The following is a 26,390-nucleotide window of genomic DNA, read 5'->3' as shown; positions in this document are numbered from 1 at the left end:
TACGATGTGTTCAATGGGAGGAGAATTCAGATTCTGGCACGATGTCCACCCATGAGTGCCGATGCTTCGTTCTCATTATTATATAGACTTTTAAGAAAAGCAATGCCTGAATATTCTTTGATTTGTCTCATTAATCGGAACCATAACAGAGGCGAGTGACGGGAAAGCATCTCGCTATGCATTGCTAGGACTCAGATCAGATGGGTGGCCATCTTCCAGAATTCCCAACTGGGACTGGGGAATTCTGGGAATGGAACTGTACACATCTTGAAATTGCCAAACTTGGAAAAACACCGTTATAGATAGAATAGATAACCACCCATGATTTGTTGAAGATAACCCTATAATATTCTGCCTTTTTAATATTCCCCAAAATATTTCTTTCTTTCTCAGGGGTGGGGTGCGTGTGCTGCCTTCCTCTTCGGCCTGGCCTGAGTCATTCTCCAGATGGACTCGGGGTTCTTTCCCTCACCCGACTTGTCCAGGCAGCAGCTGGTTCCTTCTGCCCCTTTCAGGGGGGAGCTGGAGGGCAGGCCTGTTTTGTGGATGGGACTGAAGCCCCCAAAGAAGCCCTGGGCCCTTGATTCAACCACAGCCACAAGCATGGCTTTGCATCCCTCCCTCTGCCTTCTGGGGGGCTCTGCTGAGACCCTCCCCCCAATGCAATCTGAAGTATCTCTGGGGCAGGAAACGGGTGCAAGACCGTTTTAATTGGGGGCACAGCAGCCGTGCAAGTTGATGCCTTTCACTCACAGCCAGGTCCTCCCTCCTCCTCCTCCATCTCTACCATCACCCGGCATTCACCTGTGTATCCATGCAGAAGTGAAAAGGGTGATTTGGAGGCTTTGATAAGGATTCATCAGAGGTTTCAGGGTGATGGATCAATACGGTTGCAGCTTCTCTTTAGGATCTCAGATACAGCTGAGTAGACAGCTGTGCGGATAGAAGAAAATATTGGTAGCTCCGAGTTGACCTGTGGATTCCTTGGTGCTCTCTGAACTGTTTTTGAGATCAAACAAATAATTCTGGCCTACAGAGGTGTTTGAATTGGTGGGCCTTTCTAAAAGTAAAGAAAGACACTGTTTTGTCTTCAGGAGGACTAGAAACATTGTGAATTAGTCACTTCGATTTTTCTCTCCTGCAACGCATATTATACATTCGTTTGTCCTGTAGTGCTTGGACATGGACCCCTGGGTGGTTCTGGAAGGCCTCGTTTGGAAGCAAAGCAAAAAGTAACTTAGCACCTGTCCTTACAGAACCCTACCTGTGTTGGGTTCACACGACACATTTAATTGGCTATTGTATTCCCAGATTTGGGGGAATGGTAAATTTGCCATATGGATTGAGTTCACTCTAACCAAGGTTAAAAGAACATGTGTGAACGGAGATGCTGATCCAGTTATGGGCATCCTAGGCTTTAGGGAAGTTACTGTAGGAATGTGTTTGACCTTTTTGAAAAAGTTCCATTCTCAGTCCACCCACCCTGCAATTTGTAGATTATAGAAAGCCGTAAGATAAATCGGGAGGGGCAATCCACATCTTAAAATTGCCAGATTTGAGAAACATTGTTCCTACACATCTGGAGGGTACCAACTTTCAAAAAGGATGCTTTGTATCCTCCACAAATCAAATTCAGAAGACAGAAAAGCAAGCCTGTTGCCTTACTTGATCAAAATGCTTTATTGAAAATGCTGCTTAATATTCTCAATTACTGTTGAGTCTCTGATTCAGTAGCTGATTGGAATTGAGTCATCAATTCAGCAGGATTCTAAGTGTCCTGGCAGGCTGAGAGACAGAGAAGAGGGGTCTGTGCTGCTACTGATCTCCCCACCCCACCCCCGCCACGTTGCTTAGTACTTGATGTAGGAAAGGGTCACGTCTCCCTCAATCTCTAGAGTGCGGATCTGTTTGATAGGGACATAACGATGAGTGTAGTTGAAGAAGGGCTGGTCGTTAGCATAAAACTTGAATTCATGGTTGTCACTCTTGATTGAGAGCTGGGAAGAGGAGGAGGATGTTAACATGGCCGAACTAGCACATCTGGATCACCTACACCAGGGGTCCTCAACTTTGGCAACTTTAAGACTTGTGGACTTCAACTCCCAGAATTCCTCAGCCACCTGGTCTACACAATCCATAGCTTGCATCAATTTAAAAAAGTACCCCCTATACATAAGGGATAGGGACTTTAATTGGAGGGGAGTCACAACTGCCACATTGTTTTCTACAAACACAAAGGTAATTTTCAGAGGTTCAAGGTGTTAGTTATGACGTACAAAGCCATTCATGGCATGGGTCCGGATTACCTACGGCAACACCTGCGACCGGCGTCAACGTCCCTCCGTCCAGTGCGCTCCCACAGAGAGGGCCTCCTCAGGGTGCCGCCGATCAAAGAATGCCGATTGGTGACCCCCAGGGGGAGAGCGTTCTCTGTGGGCGCGCCAGACCTTTGGAACAGCTTACCGGTTGAGCTCCGGACGGCCCCCGACCTTCGCTCCTTCCGGCGCGATCTTAAAACATTCTTTTTCGAACAAGCTGGCCTGGTCTGACGGGATGGGGTTGGGTTTTTAAAATTAGTTCTTAACTCAATATGTATTGATTTTATGGGCATGATGTTTAATTGGTTTTTAATGGTTTTTTAATTTTTGTATCTGATTTTTATTGTGTATTGCCCTGTTCACCGCCCTGAGTCCTTCGGGAGAAGGGCGGTATAGAAATCAAATTATTAAATTAAATTACATTAAATGCCCTTCTGGTGAGGCAATTCCACTCATCTCCACCAGAGGGGGCATTCATCCCACCAGCTTTCCAAGCGTTCAGATTTCAAAGTTGTGCTAGCTGGGAATTATGGACGATGGAGTCTTACACAATTGGAAGGCTCCAGCTGGATCGCCTCTCCACTGCCTACTTGCCTGCCTGCCTGCCTTCTTGCTGACCTACCAGCCAAGGTCTTTGCTGGAATCCAGGGGTGTCTGCATAAGCCAGGTAAAATATTGCTAATCTGTCAATTACATAGTCATGACAGCCAGCCTTACTTTTTTGACCTCCTCCCTGTGGACACCCCTTCCTGCTAAAATCAAAACCAACTCACCTTAAAGTACTGCCCAGGCTGAAAAGGGTTAAAGTTCACGTTGCTTTCCTCATTTCCCCAGCTACCTTTCAAAAAACTATTGCGTACTACGGCTCTCCACGGTTTCATGCGAACGTTAATATGCAGAGCGAGTTCCTGGCCAGCCATGAAATTGATTTCAAACCTTGGAAAGAGCAAAAAACAACAACACAGGCATCTCAGATTAGGTCTTTGGAATAAATCAAAGGAAATCTGATTCCACCCTGCCCCTTAATCCAACAGCAGCCTGCCAGATCCTTCCATGGATGAAGGCTAAAGGGGGGGAAAAATAGCTCTTGTTCCTTTTTCCAGATATTATTCATTGGTAGACTGCTGCTGAATGTGTAAATTCTACTTAGCATTTTAGGTATTTATTCGTTGCATTTACATCCTGCCACAGTTAGACCAACTCTCAGTGAGTTATAAATTAGACAAACACATATTAAGTAGCCCTGATAGAGAGGTCAGAATGCAGTATTGCAGGCAAACTCTGTCCACAGCCTGGAGTTCAATCCTGGTGGTGCTTGAAGTTGACTCAGCCTTCCATCCTTCCAAGGTTGGTACAATAAGGACCCAGATTGTGGGGGGCAAGAGGCTGACATTGTAAACCACTCAGAGAGTGTTGTAAACTACTATATAAGTCTAAGTGCTATTGCTATTGCTAAACTACAAACATATTCAGCAGCAGTCTAGCAGTGACTAGCATTCTTCTGATGAAGAACAGCTGATCACTGCTTAATGACAGTTTGGATCCATATCTTTCTTTAAATCCACCTCCTAAGTCAGAATTCCCCAAATTCTTTAACTCATCAATCCTTCTATCAAATTTCTGATTCCCCACTTTGGGAAACCCTGCCCTAAGCTAACAGCCCTTGCTTCTTGTGGCAGTGAGTTCCACAGACTGTGTTTATACAGAGCAGAATTTTAATTCCACTCCCCTTAATTTCCTTGTCCTCTGGGCTAACTCTGCAGAGGTGTAGAGATGGGAGAGTCATAAAAAGAGATGAACTGGGAAAGATCTACGAGGGGCCCTAACCAGTGGTGCTTTGCTATGCCAAAGCAGAGTCCCAGTGTATAACTTGTGGGCAAGGGGCAAGTTGGGCTGAAATGTGAGATGCCAGCAGGGTGGGACCTGTGACCCTGACTACAGAAAGGCACCTATGCCCAATGGTCACAATTCAATTCCTCTGCCTGAATCCCAAATGAATGCAGCAAAAAAAACAAAACTTGAGACCTTTTTGCATTTTGGGGAATAGATCCTCGGACTGTGATGGTCCTGCTGGCTCCCAGACCTCCAGGAATGTCGCCTGTGTAGGGCATCGGCTGAAATAGATAAGAATCGAGGTTACACTTAACATTCTCCAATCCAATCATGTGGCTCTCGTCTCTGCTAGTTGAGGGTCAAGGTAGTTGCAGACCAGTAGGTCTTGGGGTGCCAAGCGGGAGACCATCTCTTCCTTTAACCAGGCAACTAAGGCATTGGCTGCGTTCAAGTGGCTTGTTTGCTCAGCAGGGCCGTCTGCAGGATGTGGTCAAAATATTCAAGATAGAAGCCTGGATGGAGCCAACAAAGCTGAGGCTATTGTTTTATGTGCAATGAACACAAAAAGTAGGTGGGGCGGTGATGTTGCTGGCGTGGCTGCTGGGTTGACTTTTTAACTCACAGGCTGTGAAAGACCCTGCATCACAAAAGACTGAGTTTATAGATGAACACACCAATCTTGGTCCTATGAGCTGGTTTTCTGGTGCAATATGTAGGTCTTTCTTTGTACTCTGCCCCACATTGACCTAACAGCCTTCTTTCATCCCAATGTCTCTCATTCAACTAGAGCAGACATGTCAAACACAAGGCCCGGGGGCCAGATCCGGCCCGCGAAGTGGTTTCATGTGGCCCGTGAAGCCATTCTGGAAACAGTGAGGGAACAGCCCCCACTGCCTTGGCTCTGGCCCAGAGACCCTCCTTCTGCCAGAGACCCTCAGATCTGTCCCACTCCTGCCCAGGCCCCCATAGGCACCCTTGATGCCAACGATGTAGAGCTGGCCACACCCACCCAGTAGGCCATACGCACTCTAGCCACGCCCACCCAGTAGGCCACGCCCACCCAGACCACACCCACCCGGCCCCCTGAGGGAAACCGCAATGCTGATGCGGCCCTCAATGAAATTGAGTTTGACACCCCTGAACTAGAGAGTTTCTGAGTGAAGGGGAGCAGGTCGTCTTGGATATGTGGCAAAAGGGACCATAATTAGTCCCCTCCTTAACCCCAAGGAAGCTAATTTTCCCTCAAATGTCCCTTTTATTCTTCCCCCTGTCTGATTTTGGAGGCTTGGTGAAGCACTTACAAGATGACTTGGTAAAATTTCCAGTTTCTAGTCATTGTTCACCATGATCAAAGCCGAATACCAGGAAATACCAGGGTCCTTGAATTCAACCTGAATGCACACACTCCTCTTATTCTGGTTTCTGTCCCACCCCACAAATCTGGGTAAAGCAAGGAGAGACAGGCTGGGTTAGCAAGTCTGTTGGTACTTACTGGGTGGTAGATTGCAGGGGACGTCATTATCTGGTGGAGGAGAAATCCAAAGAAGCTGTTAACAATCCTGTGTTTTTCTCCTAAAACCGCTAGCCCTGAATATCCTTGCCCTCTGCCCCCTTATCTTCCTTTTGAGTATTTACGGGAAGATTTTGTGGTGGCCCGTATTCAGGGGTCATCGTAACATTCGAAAGGATAGGAAAACAACAATGGCTGAGTTTGTCTGGAACGTCCACCCAAGGTCAATTGAAGTCTTTGCGGGTGGCTTTGTACCACTTGTTCAACCCGGTTACTTTATCTGGGCTGGTTTTGGAGAGGTTGCCAATCACTCTATTGTGTGAATGGAGGAAACAGACGAAGTGCGTTGTGTTAACTTTGCAGTGCTCAAGTACGCCAGGGATTCTTTCGTGCTACAGAAGCAGAAAAAAGAACAGCGATGTCATGGCCCAGACTATGGACTCTTGATTCTGAATCAGAGCTTGTCCAGATGATCCCGTGGCCTCAGGATGGACCAAGCCAGAGATCACATTAGGCTGATGAATCTGAGCTGCTAGATCTGCCAGGACCAATAGAGTCAACTGAAAAACGTGCAGCTTTGTATGCCAAGACAACCGAGGACCCAGAGGGACAGCCATTCTTAGGGGTCAAGAAAGATGTAGAAAAAGAGCAGCTAAAGGGGAAGAAGAGAAAGGGGCAACCTGGGGATTGAAGCAACCCAAAATCTATTTCCAAAATGAGATCAAGATCAGGAGGTGCCGACTTGTCAATAGCAAACACTTACTGTGTCCTCCGTCTTTGGTCCTGCCGTCACATTCAGAGACTGCAGCTCCAGGTCTCCATCAACTCTAATGATTTGCACACCTTGTGGTGGAAATCGGTGGCTGTAGTTGCAGAAGGGATTCCCGTTCACCAGGATCTGTTGGAGGGCAAAGCGGAAGGAGTCAAGTCTCAATTGGGATCATCCAATTTCTTTGCAGGAAAATCCTGTTTATTCTTGCCTCAAACGCATCCCAGCCGAAAGCGGAGCCAAGTGGCCATAGAGGGGGTCAAAAAGGTCAAAATAAGTACATATAAAAAGAGAGAGGCCTTTTATCTCGTCGATACCTGTGTTTTCCCCCGGGGCAAAGTATTTTCAGCCACAGGTCACCCTCCTTTAGTGGCTGTTTGCCTTATGACAGTGATGAAATGCTTTGCGGTGCAATACATTCTTGGTTCATTCCAAACAAATGGTGAATTTGGGGGGTTGGTGGGGGGGAATGAAGAGGCCCCCGCAGTCCCAAAGGAGCCTCTGTCACGTGTACCAACCTGGTATTCGGCCTCATCGACAATGAAGATGATCTCAACATGCTCGCCCTTTCGGAAGGGATTCTTGTAGATCTCTTCCTTCCCCCACCTGTGAGACTGAAACGTGTTGATCACAAGAGTCTCAAATTTAAAGCGAGGGTTGAAGTGGAAAGGAATGTCAGCCCCCTCGTGCTGGCAACAGGCGAAGTCCACTGAGAAGCTGGGGGAGGGAGAGGAAAAAAGAAGAGAAAAATGAAATGGGGGAGGTACAGGAATCTCACAGCTGAGTGTTGCTCCCACTTTTCCTTTGCCCTGAAGCTGGAATCTGTAGGATGCTGGTTTGTTGCTTGAAGGGAAGTTCCTAACCCACATGGTTTAGTACTGTGGTGGCGAACCTATGGCACACGTGCCACAGGTGGCACACAGAGCCCTCTCTGCGGGCACACGTGCCATCACCTCAGTCCTAGGCCTTCCGCTGGGTTTTACAAAACCTTTTCGCTTTAGGCCTCCGCCGCTGTGTGCAAAAAAAAAAGGTTCAATCAATCAATCAATCAATTTCAACTTCTCACAGGAAAAAAAACAGATCTTGCAAAGTTGGAAATTGATTGATTGAACTTTTTAGTCCCACCCAGTCTGCCGTTACCACCGCAGCCACGCCTACCCAATGGGCCACGCCCACCCAATTGGCCTCACCCACCCAGTTGGCCACACCCACCTAATGGGCCACGCCCACCTGACATCCGATGATACGTAAGTGGGTTTTGGGTTGCAGTTTGGGCACTCGGTCTCTAAAAGGTTCGCCATCACTGGTTTAGTAGGACTTGGAAAAAGCAGGAAGAATTCCGGAAGGCCTTAACCTTGGCATATACTACTTTTAACGACATAACAATCCCATGACTATTATTTTGAGTAAGGTAGCAACTTTCCCGTCCTGTGAGCCTCCAAAGGAACATTACCTGTCGGAGTCTTCGGGCATCGTGCCGTTCAGATATACAGACATCCCAGGGCGGAGACCACCAAGGACAGGTTGATCATAAGGGAGAGCCTGGAAGATACGAAAATAATGAACCCAACCAGTGACTTAATTGCAAAACACGAGTTAGCAAGTTCCTACTTACCAGGTGGTAGATTTCAGGTGAATTCGTCATCTGGTGGGAGAGAAATCCAAAGGCTGTTAACAATCCCAAGTTTTTCTCTCAAAATCCTAGCTCTGGATAATCCCTAGCCCTTTGCCACTCCACACTCTGGTGTTCCTGTCTAGTAATAAGGTTATATTTGCATTCTTTTAGAGCAGGGGTGTCAAACTGCCGGCCTGCAGGCTGGACGCGTCACAAGGAAACTGCACCCACCCCATTGCCAGCAATGGGGAAAAAGTTCCAATAACGTTGCGCGACGTCACGTGATGTCGCGAGTTTGACATGTCTATTTTAGAGAGTCGTTGAGGCCACATGGAGGTTTATCTGTGTCCTCCATCGTTCTTTTGAAGACAGCAAAGTCCACATTTTGGACCCAGAGGACCACTGGTTTGAAAGAGGGGCCAAAGAGGCCCGTCTAGGTCAGGGATAGGCAACCTCGGCTCTTTTATGACTCATGGACTTCAACTCCCAGAATTCCTGAGTCAGCATAGCTGACTCAGGAATTCTGGGAGTTGAAGTCCATGAGTCATAAAAGAGCCGAGGTTGCCTACCCTTGCTCTAGGTCAAAACTGGAGAGCTCCCTCTCAACAGAGGGAGAGGGGTACAATATCATCTCTCTCCTGTCTACAACACGCTCTTTTCAGCAATTCCACGAAGGCTCTACATCCATTTGTACTATTCAGGTGACTCTGAGGACACCGATAAACCTCCAAGTGGCCTCAACAATAACTCTAAAATAATGCAAATGACCAGCGGTCTGCAAGAAATATAAATCCTTCCATTCCCCACCATCCACTCAGGGCTGAAGAAACTTCTTGGATGAGAAGCGAAGTGTCTTCGAAGAAAGCCCAGTTGCCTCCTGAAAAAAAGCGCCTTTCAGATAACCAGGACTGGATGATTGAGAAGACATTGGCCAAGGTTGAGGAACTCTGCCTTAAGGACATCTGCAAAGTGCAGAGCAGGCCTAGTCCTGGTGTAAATTTTCTCCCCGTGCCATTGCCGAGGTATTACTCTTGGATGACTATTTTTGCTAGCATGAAGAGATGTAAGCCACGTCAAATGAGGACCCAGAGAGGGAGGCCATTCTTAGGGGTCAAGAAAAGTGTACAAGAAGAGCAACTGGAGGGGAGAAAGAGAAAGTGGAAGCTTGGGGATTTAAAAACCCCAGAATCCACTTCCCAAAAAAGATCAAGGATCTAGAGGTGCCAACAGCAAACACTTACCATGTTCCCCATCATTGATCTTACCGACACATTCAGAAACTGCAGCTCCAGGTCTCCATTAACCTTAATAACGTGCACACTTTGGGGTGGAATTCTGTGCCTGAAGCTGCAGAACCGCTTCCTGTTCACCAGGATCTGTCAGAGGGCAAAACAGAAGAGATCAAGTCACATTTGGGACCATCCATTTGCTTTGCAGGAAAAAAAATCTGTTTATTCTTGCCGCAAACACATCCCAGCCCAAAACGTAGCCCAGTGGCCATAGAGGGGGTCAAAAAGGTCAAAATGAGTAAATGTAATAAGAGAGAGGCCTTTTTTTTCCCCACCGATGACTATCTTTTCCCCCCTGGACCAAAATATTTTCCATTCAGCTACAGCTCATCCTGTAGTGAGGAAATATTAACTTAGCGATACAATACATTTGTGGTTCATTCCGGACAAAGGGTGAATTCTGGAGGGAAACCAAGAGGTCCCAAAGGAGCCTGTGTCAGGTGTACCAACCTGGTATCCGGCCTCAGTGACAATGAAGAGGACCTCAAAATCCTGGCCTTCTTGGAAAGGATTTTTGTGTTTCTCTTCCCTTCCCCAAGAGCCAGACTCGAACGTGTTGAGCACAAGTTTCCTCCTTCTGAAACGAGGGTTGAAGTGGAAGGGAATATCAGCCCCCTTATGCCGGGCACTCGCAAAGTCCACATTAAAGTTCATCCAGGATCTGGAAGAGAGAGGGAAAAAAGAAGAGGAAAATTAAATGAGAGGTGGAAGAAGTCTCAGAGGAGAGTCCCCCCACTTCTCCCTTGCTCTGAATCTACAATCTGTAGGATTATTATTATTATTTTTGCTTTAAAACAAAACTCTTAATTCCTAACCCGCGTAAGCTTAGCTGTAGTTGGAAGAAGCAGGAAGTGAAACTATCCCCAAATTTTAAAAAGGCAGAATTTGGATTATACAACCTATCCTTAACAACACAATAATCCTGTGACTATGACTTTAAGTAAGGTAGCATCTGGCCCTTCTTGTGAGCCCCCAAAGGAACGTTACCTGTAGGTGTGTCTGAGTACTGTGCCTTGCACATAGACAGACATTCCAGGACGGAGACCGCCAGGAACAGATTCGTAGTAAGGGAGAGCCTGGAAGACAGAAAATGATGAATGAAACCAATGAACCAGCCAACCTCAACCCATGACTTTTATCAGCCTTTCCAGGTGGCTTCTGCATCAAACCAAGACCTTCCAGGAGGGCCTCTGCTAAGAATTAATCCCTCCAACGTGGCAGGGGAAGGAAGGAAGGCGTGGAAGAAGCACCAGAACTGCAGCCACGGACCGGTTCTGCTTTAGTTCTATGGGCAATCAGTGAATTGAGCAAAACTGGCTGGATCCCGCAATCTTATCCAATCTCTCCATGCACCGGAGGAACTTCTAAGGAAAGGAGAAGCATTGCAAAGGCCAACTGGGTCAGGCTGGTGGAATCAAGGGAGAATTTGCCTTTTCCTCTGCATTTCTGGGCCTTTTCTAGGAGATCCATGTTTCATCTGTGGGTGGATTTGTGAAATTGCTTCCTTGCTGACAAAATTCACCAAAGTTCAGCAAACACCATCACGCACGTCTCATCCCCAGGGGGAATCTTCACCCCAATGTGACTGTTGGATCTATTTTTAAGGGATCAGTTGTTGGAAAAGAAGGTAAAAACAGGCAAAATATTCCTGTTGTGATTACCGTATTTTCCGGCGTATAAGACGACCCCCCAACTTTTGAGAAGATTTTCAGGGGTTCAAAAGTCATCTTATACGCTGGAAAATATGGTATGCTTAGCGGAGTCTGAAGATGTTTTGGGGTTTAGGTGGAAGAATGATGTGACGATTTTTTTGTCTGGACAGAAGAATAGGAAAGAAAGCAATGGCAGAAAATAAATGAAAGCTACTTACCAACATTCCTTCTCCACCGCCGCCATTCCAGCTCTACAGGGGAACAAAAGATAATTGTTCTACTCGGATGTGGCTATACCCATGACTTCTCAAACCGTGCCATTACCACGGTTTGTATCTGATATATGAGTCCCTTCATTCTCCAGATAAAAACATGCATTCTGTCACGTAACACGGAGTGATATTTGCTAAGAGCACACATTTATGTCAACTGTTAGGAGAGGCTTCCTTTGCAATATCCTTCCAAAGTCACACATCCATAATGTGCATAGAGAAAAATGCTTGCATGGATTCATATCCCTTTGATGCGTGAAGCTCATTGCTGAGAACCGAGGACCTTTCCTAGACCCAACTCCGGAGTTAGAACTTGTTTAGGAATCTTGCACAATACGATCACAGTGCACAGGTGAATTTGAGTTCATGTTAGTTACTGAACCAAGTCAGGGGCAAGTCTAGCAACTGCACTGACACAACAACTTCAAACCTGGATGTCTTTCCTCTTGATTTTGGGGCTCTCTCTCTGCTAGGCCTCCTGCACCCCCATCTCCTTTTACTCCAAACTCAGTTAGAAAAGGAAAAGGGAAGCACGGCTCTGGATACAGATTTCTCTATCCAGCAAGATCTGCTTTATATCCTGTGCAGCTATAAGAAGCAACCGGTCTCTGAAATCCCAAAGAATTCCAGAATTTCAGCTCAGATTTCAGATTTTTGCTAATCAGAAAAAGATCCAAAAGGGATCTAGGCCATTTTGAACATAGAAAAAGATGGTTGGAAGGGATCGTGGAGGTCTTCTAGTCCAACCCCCTTCATCTAGACCTCATGCTATGGAAATAGTGGAATTCACTGGAGGGAAATGAAGAATAACTCATGGCTGTGGAGATAAACAGGTGATATTCACAGGGCAAATGGCATGAAGTGAAAAAATGAGGTGCAAAGTTTTGCTAGACCAAGAACCTGGATGAATGACCGACTTAGATTTTCCTTTCCCTCTATGTGATCCTCTAGTGAACGAGGCAAGAATCACTCTTAGATGCCCTTTTCATGCTTTCTGTTTCCAGCTACTTACCCCTGTTACATCTCCACCACCGATAAACATACTCTAAAACAGAAACAAAAGGATACCTTTAAAATCATGGTAGGGCAGAGTATCCTGTGAAGACTTGTGTGCGTCAGGCCTGGGCCACTCTTTGTCCAAATCAAGAGTGGGTCCATGAGGGCCGCACAGCATATTAATGTCAGTGGGATGGTTTGAGCAGAGTAGATCAAGCCATTCCAACCAAAAGGAATAAGCAACGTCAACAAACACACAAAGCACTTAACAACTGCAGTGATCCAAGGAAATGGCTACTTTCCAATAATCCAAACACACATGACTTCTCTCCCCATGCTGTCATTGCCACCTTCAACATTAGATATCTATATCATATGCTCATAGGGATAATTACATTCGTATTTCATTCCTCAGCTGGAAAGATGTCTTTCTTATCACAACACAGACTGATTGGGATCAAAGAGACAAATATTAACTAAGTGTTTTTTGAGGGTTACATTTTGTTTTCATGAGCAAAGGGTCTGGAGCGCTTGTTCTCTCAAAAAACAAGCAATTCTTGCAGAGAACTGGTTTTTTTTTTTTTAAAAAAATGTCTTAATTGGCTGCTGGTTGCCCTCCGGGTGAGATTCAAGGTGTTGGTAATGACTTACAAAGCCCTACATGGCATGGGTCCGGATTACCTACGGCAACACCTGCGGCCGGCGTCAACTTCCCTCCGCCCAGTGCGCTCCCACAGAGAGGGCCTCCTCAGGGTGCCTCCGATCAAAGAATGTCGATTGGTGGCCCCCAGGGGGAGGGCGTTCTCTGTGGGCGCGCCAGACCTGTGGAACCGCTTGCCGGTTGAGCTCCGGATGGCCCCCGACCTTCGCTCCTTCCGGCGCGATCTAACAACGTATTTATTTGAGCAATCTGACCTGGTTTGATGGGTTAGGGTTGGGGTTTTAATATGTTTTTAATTATTGTTTTAAATTTTAAATTTGGGCATTATATTTAATCATTTTTTAACTTTCGTATTCTGTTTTTATATTTATTTATTTATTTATTTATTTATTTATTTATTTATTTATTTATTTTAATTCCATTTATATCCCGCCCTTCTCCGAAGACTCAGGGCGGCTTACAAACTTAGCAGTAGCCTTCATTCTATGTATATGCCTGCTTATTAGGGCTTTCACACACACCCCAAGCGGCATTATTACAAAGTCAGCTTATTGCCCCCAACAATCTGGGTCCTCATTTTACCTACCTGGGAAGGATGGAAGGCTGAGTCAACCTTGAGCCTGGTGGGACTCGAACCTGCACTAATTGCAGGCAGCTGGTGTTACTTAAGGAGGCATTAGCCCACTGCTCCACCAAGGCTGTACACCGCCCTGAGTCCTGAGTCCTTCGGGAGAAGGGCGGTATAAAAATATAATAAATAAAATAAAACAAATAAATAAATAAATTGTTTTTAAAAAGTGATATGGCCACCCAGAGAACTCTGGGTGGGTCACAGCACTGGTACAAAACCAAAAGACCGCAAAAAAACAAATAAAGCAAGAAAAAGCGAGAGCCATCACCATTCTCCAATCCAGACCTCACTGATCCAGCTTCTTGGATGAAAAGTGAAACGTCTTCAGAAGAAATACAAGAAAGTCCAGTTGCTTCCTGAGAAAAAGCGCCTTTGGGACAGACCCCCCACCACCATCTTTGGGCTCCAGCCTCACCTTGTCCCAGTGCTCAGTGGAAGAGCAAGTTCTTCACAGCCTTCCAGAAGGTTAAACAAGTGGAATCCAGGAGACCTGTTGGATCCCAGGGCAAGGGTTATATAGAAATGGAGTTCTGGGTCCCATTATATCAGTGTTTCTCAAACCTGGCAACTTTAAGAAGTGTGGTCTTCAACACCCAGAATTCCATCACCAGCGTACAAGCCGGGGAATTCTGGGAGTTGAAGTTCACTCATGTGAAAAACACTGCTTTATATGGCAACGTTTATGGGAAGGAACTTTAAAGCCGACCTACTTTATCCAGTGGAATGGGCAGATCCCTTCAGAAAAAGTATAAATATTTTTGGAGTCTCCTGACCTGTTCTTTAAGCCTTTCTTCTAAGACCTGTGAAGCTATAACCCCTTAAATTCTGATAATAGTCATCCTGATGCTCTCCTTTACATATTCCCAAGAGTTTTAATTTACTGCTGGAATTGCTCCTAAAATGCCTATAAATCCTTGGGCGAGGGGGGGGATTTAGTCACAGGGGGGCCATTGTCAAAAGAGAGGCGAAATAGGAAACAGAAGAAACAAGACAATTGCGTATCTACTTACTATCAGTTTAGACAATCCTTTGCCACCATTAACTTTCTTGATAATCGTTATTATCTTTTTTCCAAATGACTATAAGGAAGAAGGAAAAAAACATTATGGATTCCTTTATAAGTTGTGTCAGTGCATGATATGCGTGGCTTTGGCATGGACAACTGAGGCCCGTTGAAATAAAGCGGTGAGGCCTTGAGGGTTAACGGAGGATATTGAACGTGAATGGTCTCACAGCACCAGAGGAGGAACGTAATTCTACCTCAACCCCTTTGAGGTAGGCAAAGTCAAGGAAAGCTATGGCAGGGATTCGTGGAAATCCACTATCGTGTTGTTAGTTTTCATTAGCCGAATCTTGAAAGCCTTTCCAAAACTTTACTATTCCTTTTCAAGGAGAGCAAAGTCAAGCTGTGTTTCCAAAAATTCTGATAAAATTAATCCTGGGAAGGGAAACGAGGAAAGACATCTTGCTGGCAAAATTGTATCTGACAGAAAGACCATTTGAGCCAAGAATTTGCCATTTTGCAGAGAGAAAAATCACAAACAGGGAAAAGTAATTTTGGAGAAACCCTAACACTCATCCCAAAAGTGTCCCTTGATACATAATACAAGTTTCTCCCTTTGCTACTCAATACCCAGAGGAACCATCATTCCAATTTGGGAATCGTTGTTTTTTTTAAAGGATGTAGTGCTATTTGAAGCTGCTTTAAAAACGAGAGTCGAAACAGGTGAAATATTTTGGCCCTGCCTGCTCAGCGACTGCTCTGGGGTCTCTGAAGATGCTTTCTTAGTGGCATGGAATAACAAAAAGAGTGTTTTATTGCATGCAAGATGAATATCACTCAAAGAAAGCACAGAATATGAACAAAATCTACTTACCGTTGAATTAGAAGCATTACCTTGACCTTTATTCATATTCTATAAGGGAAACAAAAGATAAACACTTTTATTTTGAAAAGATATCACACGTGATTTCTCCAACTACGCTATCGCTACAATCTTTGATATCATATTTCTAAAATGCTTTATTCCACAGATGAAATACACACATTTCTTTTTCTTTTAAATTGAAAAGTTTTACAGTACATTTTAAACATAAATTGACCTCACCTAAAACCCACCCTTCCCTCCCCCTCCCCCCCAACTTCCCCCCACCTCCCCACTGTTACGACAGTGACGATTCACGCCTGTGATGGGCGGGCATATGTCAAGAATGGCCTATAGCGGCTGCAAGTCCCTAAACCTGGAAAGTTTTAATCTTGGTTAGATTTTTTGTGTGATTTACTACATTATGGAAATGCCAACTATTTGATCACTCTAGGATTCAATATATCGTGCAGACTCCAGAAAAGCAATCATATTTGTAGCTAGGATGAAGAGGCTTGGGTGAAAGTTGTACAATATTAAAAGTGTGGATTAAGGAACCCAGGGAAAGATTTAGGCTTCATTATAATTTTTTTGGGATCCTTTGAAGAAAAATCCCTCTTTCTGGCTTCCACAACCTTTCCTGGTAAAAGACAGCCTGGAAAAAGAGGTGAGGAAAAGCAAAAGTGCATTTGGACCACACAGAAGACTCGCACCAAAAAGGGACAGAAATTTCAGGGAGGAAAAAAAACTTCCCGACACAATCGTCCACGTGGCCTGGCTTGCCCCTATTTCTCACAGGCATCCCCGGTGTTGTGTATGCTGGGGACTGTCAATCACAGCAATCCACTAGGACCAACAGGTGGCGCCAGTCAAGGCTCGGATTGGCTGGCCAGCATGCGGCGGGAATTCCAGATGTGGGGATTGGTTTTGGGAATGTACCTGGCTAGGTATTATTTTTTTATTATTATTATTATTATTATTATTATTATTATTATTATTATTATTATTATTATTATTATTATTATTATTATTATTATTATTATTATATTTAAGGGGGCTCCGGAGGCTCCATCGTCCCTATTTTCCTGCCTACCCGCAATAAAGACTGTTGCTGTGAATTCTGTCTGTTACTTCCATGTGGTCCTGATAATATACAACACCCAGGGCTGAGAACGGCTCCCTGCCTTGGCTACTCATTCCCAGGGGAAACATCACCCCAATTTGGCAGTGGGAGGTGTTGTTTTTTTTTAAGGGACAAATTATTTCAGAAAGGAAAAAGGTGAAATGTGTTGGCCCTGCCTGCTCTGTTCCTGCTCTGGGGACTCTGGAGGTGCTTGCTGGGAGGGACAGAATCACGAAAAGTGGGGGGGGGCTTCCCTGCATGCAAAAAGGATATCCCTCAGCACAAAGGCAGAAGATGCAGAAAGAGCTGCTCACCATCAGTTTTCCGATTTCTCTTGCATCCAAAGCATTCTAGAAAGGAAAGCAACGCATCAAATTATATTCTGACGAGAAAACACCCAGGACTTTTCTATCCGTTCCGTCTCTACTATCTTAGATTTCATTGAGGTGAATTGGTGTTTTCCTTCGTGTAGGAAACGTACATTTTGTATCACAACGGGGAGTGCTTAGTCCAAAAATTTTAAAAAAAGGAATTAACAGTGTTCTGAGGCTTCTTTTTCCTCTTTCCTTTTTTCGATGTTCTTTCACATTCGTGGAAGTTTAATATGCATTGAGAAACCTGAGGAATAATGGTGATATCCTGTTCACCAGCATACAAGAGACAACACTCTTTTGAGAACATTGTTCTATATATCCACATTTCATGCCTGAAAGATTCATATTATCTATCTATACCTACATATGTAAGCCATCCTTAGGATAGAATTTTGTTTTTTTTAAATTCTGCTTCACGTAGCCCACCCCCCTTCTACCTCCTCTGCTTCTTCCTCCTCCAATAAAGTTCAAATATTATTAAATATGAAGATGTGTATCTCCATCTCTATGTGCTCTTCTTGATTTTCAGGGTGGTCCTCTGACGGAAACGGGCTACTGAAATCCCACAACAGCATCTCATTTCCTCTTCCGGATACTACAAGAAAGTCAGCTCAGATTCAGAGCATTTTCTGGTCAGAAAAAGGTTCAAAACATAATTAGGCCATCTTGACTCCTAAAGCCCTTATTTCCCCACTCAACCCGTCCCCAATTTGAGGACTGTCAGAGGTGGGCATTAAATTTAAAAAAGAACGAAATGAATGTCATAGCTTTCATCCTAAAGAAAGATGACTAAATGTATAACTGGGGTACATCTCAGGGCTTTGTCTATAAGTACTAAATTTGGGCGGGGGTGGGGTTGAATCCAAAAAGGGCTGTTTGATTGCATGCAAGGAAGATATTTCCCATGGAAAAGGGAGAAGATGGTGAAAGAGCTACTTACGATGATTTCCAACATATGTTCCTCACCAACGGTATTCTGCAATGGAAACAAAAGGTATCAGCTCTAATCTCACAAGAGACCATCTAGGGTTAGGGTTAGGTCACCGTGAACTCATAGAGCAAAATGGACATCGCCAACAAACTCGGAGAGCTTGGGTATGGTTAGAAGGGCACTGACCTTTCTAGCCTGCCCTATGTATATTTCCTGGTAAAATACATGGGAAAATCCCATTGGCGGAAAATTCCACTTAGGGTTAGGTCCCCATGAACCCATAGAACAAAATGGACATCGTCAGCAAATTCAGAGTGCTTGGGTATGGTTAGGAGGGCACTAACCTTTCTAGCCTACCCTATCTATATTTCCTGATAAAATACATGGGAAAATCCCATTGGCGGAAAATTCCACTTAGGGTTAGGGTTAGGTCACCCTGAACTCCTAGAGTAAAATGGACATCGTCAGCAAATTCAGAGTGGTTGAGTATGGTTAGGAGGGCACTGACCTTTCTAGCCTACCCTATCTATACTTCCTGGTAAAACACATGGGAAAATCCCATTGGTGGAAAATTCCACTTAGGGTTAGGGTTAGGTCCCCGTGAACTCATAGAGCAAAATGGACATCGCCAACAAACTCGGAGTGCTTGGGTATGGTTAGGAGGGCACTGACCTTTCTAGCCTACCCTATCTATACTTCCTGGTAAAACACATGGGAAAATCCCATTGGTGGAAAATTCCACTTAGGGTTAGGGTTAGGTCCCCGTGAACTCATAGAGCAAAATGGACATCGCCAACAAACTCGGAGTGCTTGGGTATGGTTAGGAGGGCACTGACCTTTCTAGCCTACCCTATCTATACTTCCTGGTAAAACACATGGGAAAATCCCATTGGTGGAAAATTCCACTTAGGGTTAGGGTTAGGTCACCATAAACTCATAGAGCAAAATGGACATCGCCAACAAACTCGGAGTGCTTGGGTATGGTTAGGAGGGCTGTCTACTCCAGCCCTGCTATCTCTGCCATTTCATATGCCATAAGAATTTATTTCTTTATGTCAAAACTACTTACCACCAATTCAGCCACAGGACCATGTCTGAAGAGTGTCTTCTACAAAGGAAATGAAGGGGGTCAGTTCTGTTCTTATAATGGACCTAACCCTAACTCTACCATCACAGATAATCTGAATTCAATACATCAGTTTCTTTTATATATTTCATTCTCCAGATAGGAACTGTGCCTTTCCAGTTACAAATGGATCGATAAAGCCTAAAAGACACGTGAAATAATAGCATTCTGAGACTTGTTATTATGAACAAATAGTTTTTGTGATATTTTTTTAAAAGACACATTATTGTGCAGCTCTTCTAAATGTTTCCTGGCATCCTTGTTTAAGCTTTTCTGCTAAGCCTCAGGGAAGCCCGACTCTTTCAAATTCCGACAACAATCAAAACGCTGCCCTCTTTACAATGTTCCCAAGAGCTTATAGCTTCCTGAAGGAATTCTTCCTGAAACGTCTGGAGATCCTTTGAGGTGAGTGAGGCTCAGGAGGCCTGCTGGGACCACATCTAAGAAGGATAACATAGGAGAGGTAGAAGGAATGAGAGAACTTAAGTGTGTATGTACTTACTATCCATTTATATATCAGTTTATCACCATGTGGTATTTCCTTAAGAACAGTTAACATCTTGTGCCTGAGATCCTACGATGAAGGAGAAAAACCATTAACCTCTTCTGTGGATTCCTTCATAACCACGTTGTTCCAGCGCGTGGTATCTGTAGGCCTCACCTGGGCCACTGCAGTCCACTAAAATAAACTGGTGAGTCCCTTCAAGGCCACGGAGGATATTGACGTGAAAGGTCTCACATCACCAGAGAAGGTACGTAAAGCCACGTCACACTTTGAGGTAGGCAAGGTCAGGGAAAACCGTGGCAGGAATGCTACTACATTGTTTGTCAGGTTTAGGAGCAGATTCTGCTACTAAAGCCCATCCAGAGCCTTCATTACTCCTTTGTAAGGACAATAAAGTCAAGCTGGAGCTAACATGACTCTCTTTCTCACCCATTCTACTTACCCAGAGCTGAATGACCATTTTCCTCCCCTTTCTCAAGGCCAGAGCTCAATTTTCCTAGAAGCCATAACCCAACCTGAATACCGAAACCCTCTTTTTACCACTCGGAGTCTTCAATTTGAGTGTAATTTGGCCAGCGTAGTTGAGCTGAAACCGTCTGGCATTTTGTGGTCCTTAATGAGCTACATCATTACACAAGGGCCACAAACCAGAATGGCTGGAATTGGTTTTGCTAAGTGGCCTGATCGTGTGACCACACACTTTAAGGATTGTGTGTTGCTTAGCAACAAAATTCCTGTTCCCAATTCCTGTTGTAATCTGACTAACTGTACTTTAAGTAATTGTACTATAAACGACGACAATAATGAGTAATCCCGTCAACGCTTCCTCATTTTAGCGCACCTTGCTTTACTGCAGTGCAGGCGGTGTGTGCATTGTATATAGGGTAAAGCTGCTTTATCAAAATTTCAGCCTGCCTTCTCTCCCAAAGCTCTGGGGATGGTGGCAACGGGGACTTCGTTACGTGCAAAGAGAATATTTCACAAGGGAGGAAGAGAAAATGGACAAAGAGGAGCTTACCAGGAAATCGTCCATTTTACACTCACTTTCTATACAATCCTGCGAAGAAAACAAAAGGTATTTCTTCTATTCAGACACGACATCACGGATGACCTCTCTAACCCAGATTCTGCTTCGTAAGATGGACAACTGTATAAATCTTTGAACTAAAGAAATACCGTGCCATTGCTACTGTCTTTGATTCCATCTACATGAGATGCTTTATTCTGCTGATGAGATACAAGCATTTCTTATCAGAACAGATTCCGATAGGGTGACAAGGATGAATTGTGTTCTGGAACACTTTGGGTCGTTTTCTTTTCAATATTCTTCCACATTCACACAACCAAACTCTGCCCAGAGAATCCAGTGGAATAATGTTTGTATTGAATTGCCGTCTCAAAAGTTAAGATGCTTCCTGACAAAAGAGGTCCGTTAACAGACGGGGTGTTTGGTGTTCAAGCTGTCCTCTACTTATGACTGGTTGCTTTGTCCCTGTATGAAGTTATGAGCGACCTCCCCGAGGGTATTTACAACAGTTCCAAAGTTCCAACAGCTGTCCCCTGCTGTCACGTCCCTACATGTAAGGTGCGTGGCAATTGGCCCACACGTATGGCTTTTGTAGCCTTGTGTGGTTACATGATCGCATTTTATGACAGTTTTGCTGAAAATTGCGTTCCGAATTTCAGTAAAACTGGACCAGTCTTTAATGACTGCAGTTTTTCTTAACCACCACTAAACTTGGGTCAGTCGTGTGGGCGACCTGATTTATAACTGCCGCGACTTACTCCAGTGATTGGCAGCCTTCCCTGAAGTCATAAGTCAAGGTCTACCTGTGTATGATCCCACAACAAGGAAATAACATAGCAACTGGATTAGCATAACTTCCTGAACTCGAATAATTTTAATTTTGGTTAATTATTTTTTTTGGGGGGGGAGGTTTACTGAATTGTGAAAATTCAGACTATTTCATCACCTTAGTATTTACTTTATTATGCAAATTCCAGAAATGTAGCCAAGATAAGAGGGGCTGCATGAAATCTGTACACTAAAAGTGTGGGCTAAGTAACCCAGAGAAACATTTAGGCTTCATTATAACTTTTTGGATCGTTGGATCCAAACTGCATTTGGACCACACAGATCAGTCACGCCAAAAAGGGACAGAAATTTCAAGGAGAGAAAGAAATTGTCCAGGGCACTCTTCCCCAGTGCAAAACTTTCTTGGGGACAGTTCTGAATAGGCCTTGTATACACATACAACCAAATGAAGTAGGTTTGGGTTTGGGGTCAGTGTCGTTATAACACAGGGATGCTTCATTACAGGCAGGAAGTCTGTTGCTCAAAGCAAAGGCAGAAGTTGAAGAGACAACTACTTACCATTAATTTTTGAAGATCAGGTTCATTCAAATCATTCTATAAGGAAAGAAGCACGTTAAATTCTATTCTAACAGAAGAAACTCAGGCTCTCTCTCTATCCCTGCCATCACTATGATCTTAGCTATCATTTACACAAATTGCAGCTTTCCTTCTGTGGGCCTCATAGGATGGACTTTATAATATTTGCAATATGAGTTTTGTAGAACTCTTGCACTGGCCAACTAACACGGGTCTTCTTGTATTTTAAATTTGCTTTATTCAAAGGTGTTGCTAATAATTTGCCATAAGCCTTAACCTTCAAAATGAATGTAAAAAACCTTCTCTTTTAGAAAATAGGACTGGTAGAAGTACTAATACATGCAAGATAAACCATTTTAGCAAAGTAACAAAGCAAGTATTCAAGCCCAAAGCAAATCTATCTTATCCATACCCATTTGAGGTTTTTCCCTTGCAAATGTTTCTTTTATTTTCATGTTTTAATTCTAATAACGTAACTGGATAAGCTGGTTGTTTTGAAACCCATCAATTTTTACTTTGAAATTTCTTTCTTGTGCTAACTATAAAAATAAATGCAAGCCATTTTTCCAGGTTCTCTTTCTACTTTCATGGAAAGACTCCTTATTTATCATAGTAGCCTTAATAAATTGTGTTGTATAGGTAGATTAGCAGGGGAGTGGTTTCCCACCGGCGGGAAATCCACGAGCCTGGGTTGGGTGTTGTTCCTGTGGCGGGAGATTCCCAGCCGGGGGTTGGCTAGCGTCCAGCGGCTGCTGGACTTATATTGAGCCACCTGGATGGGGATCCCCAGTTGGCTCCACGTGTACTAATAAACTCCATTTAACAAGTACCTCGCTGTACGCGTCGTCAATCCGGACACAACAAATTGCCTTTAAACCATCTTATGACTGAGTTGCTTATTGGGGACAGCGTGCCAAGGCACAATTCTAAGGTCAGATTTAGCCATCGCCTCCAATTAGGAAATGCACATTTCTTATAACAACAGGGAGTGGTTAGAACAAATTTGAATTAATACTGTTCAGAGGCTTTCCCCCCCCCCTTTCTCTTTCCTTTCTCTTTCTTCTTTCACATTCATGGAAGTGTATTATGGATTGAGAAACGGAGGAGTAAGTAATGTTTGCCCTTTTATTCACCAGCATATAAGATGATTGCTTAGAAAAGAGGAGTTTTAACAGACATGGCAGCTGGGGAACGACACTCTTTTGAGAATATGCCTCATCGCATACATATTTTGTACCCGAATCTAGATTCACATTAGTTATACACCTTTATAGGTAAGACATCCTTATGACAGAATGTTGTTCTTTATTCCACTTCACGTAGCTCTCCTCTCTTCCTACCTCTATGCCTCTTCTTCCTCCAAGCATGTTCAAAGATGAAATATATATATATTAAATATGCACATTTGTGTGTCCTATTGGTGTTCTTCTTGATTTTCAGTGCAGCCCTGTAAGGAAAGGGGGCTACTGAAACACCACAATAGCACCTCATTTCCTCTTCCGATTGCTACAAGAATGTCAGTTCAGATTCAGAGCACTTTCTGGTCAGAAAAAGTTCTGAAAAAGATTTTAAGCCATCCCAAGTCTTAAAACCCTGATTTAAGAACTCAGAAGACCTCCGCCTGCTCCCTCAAGCTTTGGAGATGGATGGAAGTGTGCAATATTTTTTTTAAGAATGAGTATCAAAGCTTTAATCATAAAAAAAAAATCATAAAAAACAACTATCCTCGTAAATGTATAACCTGGGAACAATATACTGCTAGATTTTGAGGTGGGGTGGTGGTATGGAATCCCCAAAGGACCGCTTGATCACATGCAAGGAAGATATTTCACGAGGAAAGGGGGAAAGATGGTCAAAGAGCTACTTACAATTACTTGATCTCGACCCTCCTCACCAAGTGCATTCTAGAATGAAAAGAAAGGGTATCAACTCTATTCTCACATGACAACATATGGCTCTCCAACAAAGCCATCTCTGCCACATCATATATGACAACAATGGATTCCTTCCTTCTTCAGATAGGAAAGGACTGGTCCTTTAATAGACTGATTCCTTCTGATTCCCCTTTGGAGTATGATGTGGAGTGCTGGCAGGGGTGGATTTCTGGAAAGTAGCATCTTCATTAGATCCTAGCCTTGCCGTATTACTTCCTTGTTGTTGCCTATTTCTAGCGGTTGGCATGGCTTTGCCTCCTTGGGCCATGTCATGTTATTCCCATCTTCTATTCTCTTATGGGTGGCGCAGTGCTTAGAATGCAGTATTGCCCGCTAACTCTGCCCACAGCCTGGAGTTCAATCCTGATGGGGCTCGAGATTGACTCAGCCTTGGTTGGTGAAATGAGGACCCAGATTGTTGGGGGCAATAGGCTGACATTGTAACCTCCCAGAGAATGGACTGGTATTACCCAGGGGAAGAGGACAAGATGAATGAAGAACTACTTACCATAACTTTTTTAATCATTTTACTGCCGCTTTCCTACAAGGGAAATGAAGGATATCAGTCTGATCCTCACATGATAACATATATGTCTTCTCCAACTGTTCCACCTCTGGATAGCAGACATATGAATGGCTGCATTCTCCACATAGGAAACACATATTTCTTACTGCAAGAGGGAGTGGCAGGGCCCAAACACTCAAACATGAATTAATAGTGTTCTAAGACCTTTTTATCTTTTCTCTCTCTTATCAATATTCTTCCACATTCACACAAGCACAATGCGCATAGAGAAACTTAAGGATTCAGGACACCCATGATCTCTGCCCATGCTATCACTGCCAACTTAGATGTCATGTACAGTTCATGAATTTCTGCTTCTTTCCAGTTTGGAAATACATATGTCTTATCACAACAGGCCCCAAAACAAATCTGAATTAACGGTGTTCTGAAACTTTATTTTTCACTTCTTTTTTTATTTCATTTATTCGATTTCTGTACTATTTTTCTTCTTTTTCTTTTTTCTTTTCACTTTCATTGTATTGTAAAATTCTAATGCACACACATACACAAACATATATATGATATAAGATATAATAAAATGTACAATCATGTGAAAAAGTAAATACACCCTCTTTGAATTCTGTGGTTTAAATATATCAGGACACAGTAAAAACCATCTGGTCCTTAGCAGTTCTTAAAAGTAGGTAAAAACAACTTCAGATGAACAACAACACATCGTAAGCGATAAGTCACTTTTTCAGCACTGTTGTAACTTCAAACCATGGTTAGACACATGATCATAAATTTAAGTATTACTTGTATGCATATGTCAAAAGGTTATCAAGAGACAGATGGATAGAATATCCCCCTTCTTCTCAAAGAATTAGAAATTCTTCTTTTCTGTGCAAGATCAGTATATTATTGGCCGAATAATGAAAAATTAAGATAAGTTTCCTTCATTAAAATCTCCTTCACTTTCTTTCTTCAAAAAATAGGTCAAACCAATTAAATTTGTATCAGGAGCATTGGGGGAAATGAATCCGGCACTTACTGAGATATTGCTTCATCTTTTTCCAATCAGAGTCCACTGAAGGATAAAAACCATAAAAAGGCATCTAGCCTCCCCCAATACTGCCGCCCTCCTTCCAAGCATTGCCTCAAAGGTTTTAGGGATGTTGCCTAGTAAATATATAAAGATTTTTTGAGTATCCAAATAAGCCTTGACACAATATGTGAATTAAATGTCAAACATTAAGCTTCCTTAGATGTTTTCAGGTAATATAACCACATTTAATATGCAGTTTAGGCACCAATGAAGCTGTGAATTTTGCTCCGTCCCTTATTTTTATTCATCTCAAACTCTTCCCATACCTTGCACAGCTACTGCCATCTTTCCGACCAAAGAAAATTTCAGCATTTTATATTGATCCAATTCAGTAGGCCCAACGAGAGGTTCTCTCTGATTCTTATGCTAATGTGAACCCTGAAAAATCTAGTGCAGAGAACCAGGATGCCAACCTGAATTCAGAACCACGGATAGAGTTGAATTCCCAATCATTAAAAGACTTAAGTACTCAATTTTTTTTCAATCCCTTCATGAAGAAATGTGTTAATTAAAGAATGGGGACAACAAACTCAAAAAGATGCATGCTCATTTCACCTGCAGGCATCCCAGCTGAAAAGCTGTTGCAACCTACAAAATTTAGCCTTACCTGCTGTGCGGACAGTGTAAAAGTCAAAGCAAAGATGAAAAGGAGATGCATCTCCTTTGTTGCTCTTCAGCTCTTCTGTCCTTGATGTTCTTCCAAGTGAGTTTATTCAGCTCCACTGGCACATTTTAACACCTTAATCCTTAGGCCTCATTGCCCAAACCCAATGCCTCTATTGTTACTTTGTTCACAAGGAAATGTTAAGCTTCCATTGCATCATGCACAATTCCATCATCCATGCCCAAATTGAAGCTAAGAAGCAGAGCTTGTCACTCTGCTGTCTGTGAAGTTATAGCTTCATACAGGTAACACATCTTTCTGTAATTCTTCCATTTCACCTCATTCTGTTCCCCATGGAGAGTAAGTCTAGGCTCCCCTTG

At 43.6% G+C, this 26,390-nt stretch overlaps 1 protein-coding gene across 3 annotated transcripts; it reads right to left on the bottom strand.

The window, feature by feature from the left end:
* Nucleotides 1-1,695: 1,695 nt before the first annotated feature.
* On the bottom strand, nt 1,696-26,104 carry LOC308672034 (uncharacterized protein). Of its 3 annotated transcripts, XM_081334578.1 has the most exons (25): nt 26,014-26,089; nt 24,702-24,850; nt 24,305-24,337; nt 23,731-23,766; nt 21,845-21,880; nt 20,489-20,527; nt 19,468-19,539; nt 18,909-18,947; nt 17,849-17,884; nt 16,849-16,884; nt 15,424-15,462; nt 14,557-14,625; nt 12,271-12,303; nt 11,205-11,237; nt 10,322-10,410; nt 9,785-9,995; nt 9,287-9,421; nt 8,046-8,075; nt 7,884-7,972; nt 6,949-7,147; nt 6,425-6,559; nt 5,644-5,673; nt 4,344-4,432; nt 3,092-3,254; nt 1,696-1,997 (listed from the first exon to the last, which is right to left on the bottom strand). In XM_081334578.1, exons 3-25 carry the CDS (start codon nt 24,320-24,322, stop codon nt 1,851-1,853), a joined length of 1,803 nt encoding a protein of 600 aa, XP_081190704.1. In that variant the 5' UTR covers nt 24,323-24,337; nt 24,702-24,850; nt 26,014-26,089; the 3' UTR covers nt 1,696-1,850. The 3 variants fall into 3 exon arrangements, with proteins under 3 accessions (XP_081190704.1, XP_081190702.1, XP_081190703.1); XM_081334576.1 differs by lacking the exon at nt 24,702-24,850 and having other exon boundaries at nt 26,014-26,104; XM_081334577.1 differs by lacking the exon at nt 24,702-24,850 and having other exon boundaries at nt 9,311-9,421; nt 26,014-26,104.
* Nucleotides 26,105-26,390: the final 286 nt, after the last annotated feature.

The sequence above is a fragment of the Vipera berus genome (assembly GCF_964194415.1).
Source record: "Vipera berus genome assembly, chromosome: 9".
Lineage (NCBI taxonomy): Eukaryota > Metazoa > Chordata > Lepidosauria > Squamata > Viperidae > Vipera > Vipera berus.
This window is presented reverse-complemented; position numbering and strand designations above follow the sequence as displayed.

Excerpts from the sequence above, each read along its gene's own strand:
- LOC308672034 (XM_081334576.1), bottom strand. The coding sequence starts at position 26,064 with ATGCATCTCCTTTTCATCTTTGCTTTGACTTTTACACTGTCCGCACAG. Across the intron at positions 8,076-9,286 it reads GATCAATGATGGGGAACATG|ATGACGAATTCACCTGAAAT; the intron begins GTAAGTGTTTGC and ends CTCTCCCACCAG. Across the intron at positions 7,973-8,045 it reads CACCTGAAATCTACCACCTG|GCTCTCCCTTATGATCAACC; the intron begins GTAAGTAGGAAC and ends CGTATCTTCCAG.